General features: G+C 37.6%; 1 protein-coding gene across 1 annotated transcript in view; it reads left to right on the top strand.

The window, feature by feature from the left end:
• The first annotated feature begins 490 nt into the window (after positions 1-490).
• RNF32 (ring finger protein 32) overlaps positions 491-9,584 on the top strand; it is a 31,216-nt gene continuing 22,122 nt past the window's right edge. Inside the window, 1 exon segment of the mRNA XM_017728897.1 lies at positions 491-550. Coding sequence (XP_017584386.1) covers positions 491-550 — 60 coding nt within the window.

The following is a 9,584-nucleotide window of genomic DNA, read 5'->3' on the forward strand; positions in this document are numbered from 1 at the left end:
TGACATGCATGCTTTTGAAATCAGACAAATATTTGAATTTCACTGTGGTGGCTTCTATAAAACCCAATTACACCCCATCCTGTAAAAACAATCTTTGATAGCAGTAATAAAAATCATATGACAATAATTGTATTTTCACGTTAATGGCAAAATAAAGAGCTGCTAGAAGGTAGTCTTTATCAGCCTAACAGCTATGCTATATTTTTAAAAGACCATGGCCACAGAATAGGTTAGATTTTCAGAGGTTTATCTGAAAATTTCCCCTTAAATGATTATTTAAGATTTTAAGTGGTTTAGGAGGAAGGCTGTCTTTTTATTTCATGTTTTTATGGCACTGTATCCTATCTGTCAAAATTATAGAAATAATGAAAAAAATCCTGGCAATATTTTCATTAATATTGTGTTCATTGATTGATGGACACCTCTAGCTTGGTCTCAGAAATCTTACCATTTTAATCAGACATAGCATCTTTAAAAAACAAACCAGAACATGGCGCCTCAAGGCATTTGTGAGGATCTTGTGAGGCAAGACCGAGGGATCCACTTGGCTGTAGGTGTAAAATGTGCATCCCAACTTTACAGACCTCTTTTGAAAGCCTCACTGGGCTATTTTTGAAAGCATGAAGATACTAACTGAGAAGCTGTCTTTCTCTTTAGCTGCAAAAGTATACACAGGGGGTAATTAAATCGCAATTAACTTCTAACCACCTTGTCTCTCAACAAAGTGATTCTCTCCTGTGGGAAAGGAGAAAGTAAATGGGATTTGGAGGTGTGGTGTACTTCCCTCTCTGCTTTCCCAGAGCTGATGAATGCCTACTCCAGCTGGAAAAATATAAACAGCTCCAGTGAATCACAGAAGTTTGGACATCTTGCTTGGTTACTTGATGCCAGATATCTGATAATCTGACACTCACTAATCCCCCATGTACGTGGCATTTTTGGAGTAAGACAGAGTATGAATAGTTGATTAGTGAAGACAGGGACTTTAATTAACCTAACTTTGTGGGGATTTACAGATTTAGACTGTGCAAGTGGTGGCATTTAAATTTTCTGCCTTATCTCTCTTCACATTTTCATGCATATAAACAGTAAGGACAGCCTTGGGTGTCCTCCTTTTTCAGAGGAAGGCCAAAAAAGGTTCCTTGGAGGCAAACTCAGTTAAGGAAAATAAACCAAATAAAGAAAAAAATGAGGTTAAACATGAAGAATTCTCAAGTATGTAACTATACCAAAGGCATGGTAGCAATCAGGCATTTTCCAAACATGAGCTCTCCCAATGGCAGTGAAATGCTGGATGTCACACTGAGAAATGGGACATGTTTTATTGGGTTTTAATTAAGAATGATTGCTTCAGCTGTGCAGGCAAAAGAATATGCCAGAAGCAAGTGCAGGTGAAAGAAAACAGCTTTTTACTACAAATTTTTAGTGCAAGAATCTTCTATGCCTGTGTTGTCACTGTAATGTCTCACGATTACCCAAAATCAGTTGAAATTGGGCAGGTCTCTGCACAAGAGATGTCACCATAAGGAAAGCCCCCCTTACCACCAAGGTATCCCAAATCTGTGATGCATTTTGGTGTGTGCTGCTTCAGTTTCATTTGAAATGATATAACCTGCAAGACAACCAGTAAATCCGTTGTGGGAATTAAAAATTCTGCTTCTTTGAGAACAGTCCATCTTCAGCTGTCATAGGGCCTGGAAGTTTTATGGCTGCATTTCTCGCTGCCTTTGGCCTTTATATTATTTCTTTATTTAGCATTGAGAGTGAATATGGACAATTTATGGATCAAAGACTCTCAGATGCTCTCTAATGTGTCCAGGTAAGAAAAATTAAGACTGCCCAACCCTGTGACATGCAATAGAGGATTAGGCATTTGGTGGGATTGTATGGGTTGGAATTTGAAAAATTTCCAATTTCAGTGCATACCTTAGTGTGTCTGCATTCATTTCACATTCAAAATGTCCTCACAAATGTGTCTCACAAATTATTCCTATTTTTAAGAAGCTTTTCATTACTTTCAAAATCATTGCCACTGTAGTCAGAAACTATCAGAATCAAGAGTATACAGGTAAGAGTTTGGGTAAACATTATTCATTTATTCATGCCCTTTGCATCAAGAACCAAGTATCCCCTATACAGGCAAATGCTGTATGTTTAATTTACATCAGCTGGCCTGAGCATCGTAGCACAACCAGGCAATGTAAAGTTTGTTCACTGAAAAACAATGGAAAGTCAAAAATGCAGTTTGTTATTACAGCAAATAAAAGATAAATTACTTAAGACTTTTTCTTGTACACTTCTTTTTTTGCTAAAGGAGTCTGTCAGGACATAGGAGGGTGTTTACAAGTGTGGTGAACAAAGACCATAAAAATGGATGACAAAGAAAATAAACCTTTAATATACCAGGGCTCGCAGTCACAAGGATACTGAGAACTTTCAGCTCCTGATTTTGTCTCTAAAGGAATGGTTTGTTGAAGGTGTTGTGTGCAGGAGCACATTTGAGTTAATTGTGCTCACTGTAACTATCTATTGATGCCAGGGAGAGCTCCACTTTCAGATGCTTATTGAAGAATGTGATGTCAGGGCATCCAGAATAAGGTATGGAATCCTTTTACAGTTTTATAAGTAATTAAACATTGATTTATGGTAAGCCTTGTTTAATTGCAGGAAGAGCTGAGAAGGTACTGCAGAAAAGGTAAAATATTCACGTGAATTCCTGGTTTTATTATAAAAATGCAGAAGAGGAACTGTAGAGTCTAGCCATGCAGAATTTTATTTCGTTATCTCATTATCTTTTAGTCATGTTAGAAGCTAATCCAATTTTGATGCAACTCTGTAAATCTGACACAGGAAAAAATTCAAACTATTGTCTTAGTTTACATTTGTACCCTTTCTATTCTATTTCACAGCTCAATTTCTCCAACCAGCCTTCACCTCTCATGATGCACCAGCATGATTCCGTCTTACTGCACCCTTGACAATTCATGGCTCAGGGAAGATTAAGAATAACAGGAGAGTTTGTCTCATTGAGGAAACTGGGAGGAAGAAATGCAAAGATTGTAATCACTAAAGCCTGCATAAGCATCTATTTACTTTTAAAAATCACATTTCCTTGTAATAGAGGAGAGAATTTTAATAGGTTATAATAGTGACAAAATAGGAGTATTTGATAAAACGCTAAAGTGAAATGCAAAAACCTATAATCCAAAAGGCATTTCTTTATCAAATGTGTGCAGGATAGCAATTGTCAGCAGATAACATTAGTAGTTAAACCCAACCATCTGTTTAAGCCAGGTCATGTCACTCAAAGTTTAGGGTCAAATAATGTTATAAAGTATCAGAGGTGATGAAGAGATGGACACAGATTAAAAGAAACAAATGGTAGAATGTGAGGTACAAGACGAATGCTGAAAAGAGGCACAGATATTAGGAATATGAAAATACACCACTGGCCTGATTCTCATTTGTATTATGGAGTCTTTATTCCTCTCTGTTTATTTAATGTGGCTTTGAATGAAAGAAAATTAAAAATCCATAACCCCACTGGATTTACTGGCATGACCTCATCTGCTTCAGTGCTGACAAGAATTTAAATCTTATTCTTCAATAAAATTAAATTATTTAACATTAAAACTGGTTAAATAGAGAAAAGGGAAAAAATAGTATTCATATTCCAAAAACTATTCAAACAAATTAGATTTCTAATTTTTTATTCTTCATTCACACATATTCACCTGAATTCATTTTCAGTTGCATGAATGGAGAATATTGCAAAGAGTCACACTTGATGTGAACGCCCTGGGATGGGCATCAACAGCTCAGTGACTCCATTCAAGAGCAAAACCATTATCAGGTAACCAATCCCAAAGTACCAATATATGCTACCAATATAATCAACTCTTCTTGGACAGATTCAGGTCGGGTTTTAGTTTGAGCTGCTTGAAATTTGAGTGATTTCAAATTTCTCACAGAGAATTGCATTGGTTTTGTCACAGGAATAGGTGTGTTTCAAAACAGCCTTTAAAAAACTAAACCCAGGTGAAAGAAAAATCATGTCATTTAGTTGGAAATATCAGGTGCAGACAAACAAGACTCATATTTTGCAGTGATAAATCCGAATATGAGATGTGTTAATATACAAGTCAGAGAGCAGAAATTCCCTGCACATACCGCCCTAACCAAACCTCTCTCATAAAGGAGGGAAATGGAAAAACAGTTTCCATCCTGACTTCCTCACATGAATCTCACTGTCAACAGAGTATCAACTGCTAATGAAAGGTTCCTTCAGACTGCCTTGTACTTTACTCTGAGTCAAAGTATCATGACTGCTTTCACCTGCTCCTGCCAGGATAATCATCTGAAAGTTGATCAAACATATCTGAGCCTGTACAAGAGCAAGAACTGCTGGAGATGGATGCTGTCAGGTAGGAAGATGTCTTCACGCGCTGTTTGTTCTGCACTTGTCACCTCCGGATCACAGAACCTCTGTGTGCACCTTTCTTTTTTATTATGCCAACACTGCAGTCCAGCAGCTTTCATTCCTGAAAGCTTGATGAAAATACGTGATGATTTTTTGAAATATGAGAAGAAGCTGCTTATCTTTGGAAAGATGTTTTCTTTGATGCTGGTGTAAAAATGCATGGAATGCATCTAAACTCAATTAAGGAATATTTGTAGTATCACTTAACCTCTTGCAAATGCTTCCTAGCCAATTCTAAAGAGAGCTGACATTTTCTTTGAACAGAAGAAGAAAAGGATCAGGGAGATACATATTAAAACTTACTTCTTGTGGGAATATGGTCTGGGAAGTTTCTTCCCAGAAGAGAAAAGTTTTAGGGCTGCCAACAAAATGTAACATTATGTAACATCATGTAATTGCTTAAAGGTTGTGATGCCTTAAGAGGCCTCCCAGAAACAGAGACTGGTCAGGAGTAAAAGAATAAAATAGGTATTTATTTGAAAGGCCTTCAAAGGTACCCCCTGGGGAGCCAGAGGCTATTGCCAAAAATGGACCCCGAGATGGACAACAGGTCACAAGTTCTTCACACTTCTGTAGGTTTGGTTCATTTGCATATCAGGGTTAATTCTCCAATTAAAGCTTCAGTTCAATGATGTAATTTCCCCTCTGCTTGCCCCCCTAAGAGGCTCTTTGGTTTATACTTTTTGGGCCTAGGATGGTCTGGGTGATCTTGGAGAGCAGGCCCGGAGAGGCTTTGTTATGTCTACGTAGCACAAGAGAGCAGAAATTAACAGGCTACAAGAAACTTCAGAGTTACACACTAAGCTACAAGAAACCTCAGAGCTACACACTAAGCAGTACAGAATCAGGAAAACATAAAAGTTAAAACCTAGGCATCAGTTGGATATAGAAAACATTCATTACCCGAGAAAATTCCATCTAAAGGTGCTGAGCAGGTTGTAAAGACATCAAAATTTTTTTCTATTTCATTAAAGAATGTAACTACCAAGAAACACTGTACCCTAGTTCTTCTACTGCACAGATTTTTACCACTTCCAAATGACAACATAAAAAAGCATTTTCCCACCCATGGAGTCTTAGACTCAGATACTCAAGAAAAATTGGTGTGTTATTCAGAGGTGGCTTCCAGTTCATTCATTTGAGAATTTCATTACAGCAGGCAAACAGGAACATAGTGGCAAAGGTCTGATAAAGAGCAGACAGTGTTAGTAGGACGTATCTGTAATACCAGCAAGTCTGAAGGAATACAGAGCTTGTCTTCTAAGGTGGCCATTCCAATCTAAAGTAAGTCACAAGATGCTGCCAAGTGCTGTTACTATCTTACTATTCAAGTATTTTACATGCCTAAAGTTATTAACAGAAAACCAGCTTCTTTACCCTCAGCTCCCCCCATCAATACCTCTAGGAAACACACTGGTGGTCATACTTCAGCTCCTAAGGTCTCATGGTCCAGATTCTTACAGCCCAAACTCCATCTGAAGCTGAACTGCTGCTTGTTGCCTTTGGGTGTTCAAGGAATCTCAAATGACAGAGAGCACCAAACAAGTGGAGGTGAGGCTCTGTGAATCATGGATCTCCATGTCCAGATACATACTATGTCTCTCCAGGGCTGGTGTTTTTAACATAAAGCCTTGGAGGAAGAGGGAAGGGATAGTGCAGTGCAACACACAGCATTTTGCACCCCAGCTCATTCAGCTGAGACTGACACCTCCAGGAAAGTAATTCCCAATGGGTATAAAAGCATAAATAAAAAGTAACAGAAGCTGAACTGGTTTGGGTGTTTAGATACAGCAAGAACAAGGAAAAGTGAGCATCAAAACACTTCAAATCTCAGCTGCATTCTTTCACTTACATGGATGATACAACTGTGACATCAACGGGCTCTTTTAAAAATGATAGTTAGCAAAGAAAATTGGAAAATAGTATAATTCTTTGACTGCTCCAAAAATGCTTCCAAAGGAAGGGTGTGTATTTATTCTGCCAGCAGAAGGATAAGGCTGAAGGTGACAGATGAGGAATTAAGCAGCCACTTGATAACATAAGCATTATGAAATACTATTCACAATGACCAGGTGTCAGCTGTCCTTGATTACCATTCAAGAATAGTAATGGAATTCTAGAATACTATGGACAATTTTCTCCACCACACTTCTGCTCATTAGAGAAAGGTGGTCAGGAATTAAATGAGTGGAGTTTAAGCTGGCAAACATCTGCTCAAACTAATGTGCATTGCCACAGTATCTACACACAGTCACTGCCCTGCACAAAACCATCCACAACCTGTCCTGACTGAAGTTTGCTCAGATACTCATGCCAAATACCCAAGTATTTGCCAGACTTCCTGGAAGGGATTTACAGCCCATACTCCCAGGACAATATCATTAGTACTGGCCATTATCTACTTTTTGTACAAAGGGTACAGGCTGTTGACCAAAGGCTATTGTATCATGAGATAAATTACTTCCTGGAATTCCCTGGATAAAGGCACTGAGAGGTAATGCAATACATAATGATCTCAGGTGGTCTTTAGACTAAGACTAAGCTTCCATAAGCAGGAGAAACTGGAATTTCCTACACTGTTTACTGAACGGGGGCATATTTTAGTAGTTCCCAATCAGTCTGCCTTTAGCATCAAAGAAGCAGCAGATCAGTGGGATTTGGAATTTTAAGTCCTGGTTCTTACAGGGCTTTGTTGCAAAAAAGGAGCAATCACACTTGCATATATCTCCTGGTTCCTCCTGAAAGAACATGGCAAGATAACTAATGAACACACTAAACCATATGAAGAATCATGAGTTTTTCTAATTTGTTTCCTCCAAAATATTTTTCCAGTTTGTTTTGTTTCATTTGCACAGTGTTTCTTCATAAAGATTTATCAGAAGCAGAATGCCCACTTTTGCACTGTTCCAATTCACGTTGTAGGTGCTCTGCCCTCTCAACGTCCAAGCCTCTTGGTTTTGTTGTGTTATCTAAGTGACTCAGACTGGGAAGATCTGTCCCTCTGCAGGTTTTGGATCATCATGAACAAAATATTCTAGGTCACTTTGGTGTTTAAGCCTGAATCCAAATACATTGATACCTGATAAATACTTCACAGATGTTTAGGTATTGTACCCTGCCCTGGCTGGCATAAGGACATTCTGTAATGAAGGAACAAAGATTCCTTCCATGTTGAGCTCTTACTTCTAGTTATAAATTGTATCTCTGTGGGAGATCAATAGATTTCTCTCCTTTCTCTTTTCTTCTTTCATTCTTCTGGTTCCTTCTCCCATGTAAAACTTTCCTTCTGTAATGCCTCCTTTTTCCATCCCCCTCGGAAAGAATGCTCAAATGCTTTTGACACAAGAATACAACATAAAAATAATGAAAATCCTTGAAAATAGGGGATCTTATTTACTGGTGGTGTGAAGAAGAAACAAAATCAGTGGGATATAAGCAGAAATAATTGACACACAGAATGGAAAAAAACAGTGTGGATTTGATAAACATCTATACTAAACAGACTTGCATGTAATTTGCCTGAGATTTAAGACCTTTTGATAGCCTAATCTAAAAGTTAAACATCCCAGGAACTAGGAAGAGATGTTGATTGGACAGGGAGGATATCAAAGAAAGAAGGCCCTTGGCATATGGAGAAGTGTAGGCAAAGTGAAGTGATTGGCAGGTAACCACAAGAATCAATACAAGGACAGTTTCACTCAAACTGGACATAACATAAAATAAGAGCACATAGCATGGCAGAAGAGCTTAGCAAGAATGAAAATAAAGAAAAGGATGGAGCAGTATTAAGTTTGCTAGCAATAATTTTACAAGTGATCTGAACAAGCTAGGAAAGCATTTGGCTTCCTTACTGTAACCTGCATAAAAGCAGGTTAAAGAGACTTTTACAGCAGTAAAAACTAATAAAACAAAACACATTCTGTGCTACAAAACTTGGCAAGAAAGCTCCTCCTGATGAGCAAGTATAGTTTCATCTTTTGGATCTCTCCTGGCTGCTTAGGTCTCAGTGCTCAGCAACTCTTAAAGAGAGTTAGAGCAGCAGTAAAAACACAGAGATAATATTATAAATATAATAAATATAAATATCCTAACATTTACATACAAAGAAAAATCTCCATCTTCACTTAACCTTCTCAATGGGCATAAGAAAAACTTTCTCTGAATCTGTTTTGTTCTAGTACAAATCACCACTTAAAATACTCTTTCAATGACTGAATACAAGTAAATAAACAGCAAGTCAAATATTTTTCTCTAGCACTAGGTTTAAGAAGAGTATTATATCACTTTTCTTAAATAGCCACCTAAATACAAAAATTTTTCATTTCTTTACTTAAGAGAAATATCACAGTGAAAATATCTTTAACAATAGCATCCTTATTCCTTAGCAGTTAAAAAGTAAAGCCACCTTCTAGAGATCAGTAAGGAAAAATGACAATAATTTGAACTACAAGAAAATTCTACTATTGGAAGTGCTAAGAACACAACTGTGAAAATGAGCAATAAGCAAAATTTCCAGTTAAACACATTCGGAAGTGAAGTACACTGATCAGTTACAGTGTCAAACAAAAGCAAAAGAAAAAAAATGGGCAGTCTTCAATTTAGAAATTCAACCTTTTCTTACATTATTGCAAGCATTTTCAGGGAACTCATCATCTTACACCTGTTCTAGCAACAGCCTCAAACAATAAAGGTGTTATCTTTGGATTTCAAAACACCATTTAAAACAAAAAGACAACATAAAAATGCTTTTGATGATGCCAGAGGAAACAGAACTTATGTGTGCAAAGACTGGAGTTAATCAAAATAGGTATTTCTAAGATGGTTAGGAGGCACTACAAAAGCAATGAACAAAACTTTCTCACCAGCAGAAGATTATGGTTTACAGTAGAGAATGCAGTATCTACAGAGGGCAGCACTCTTAGAAAAGGCTGTCTCAGACTTCCCACTAAAATACCATCTTTGCAGGAGTTCACAGCTTCCTCAAACTGTAATGATTTGGGCTGAGAGGCTTGAAAACTGCTAAGGCTGAAATTTTAGAGAAATGTTGGCCCAACAAAATTCTGCTCTTTCTCAGGGCAGGGAGGATGAATACATTTCTTTCCCT

Source organism: Corvus brachyrhynchos, unplaced genomic scaffold, assembly GCF_000691975.1.
Source record: "Corvus brachyrhynchos isolate BGI_N302 unplaced genomic scaffold, ASM69197v1 scaffold52, whole genome shotgun sequence".
In the NCBI taxonomy this organism is placed as follows: domain Eukaryota; kingdom Metazoa; phylum Chordata; class Aves; order Passeriformes; family Corvidae; genus Corvus; species Corvus brachyrhynchos.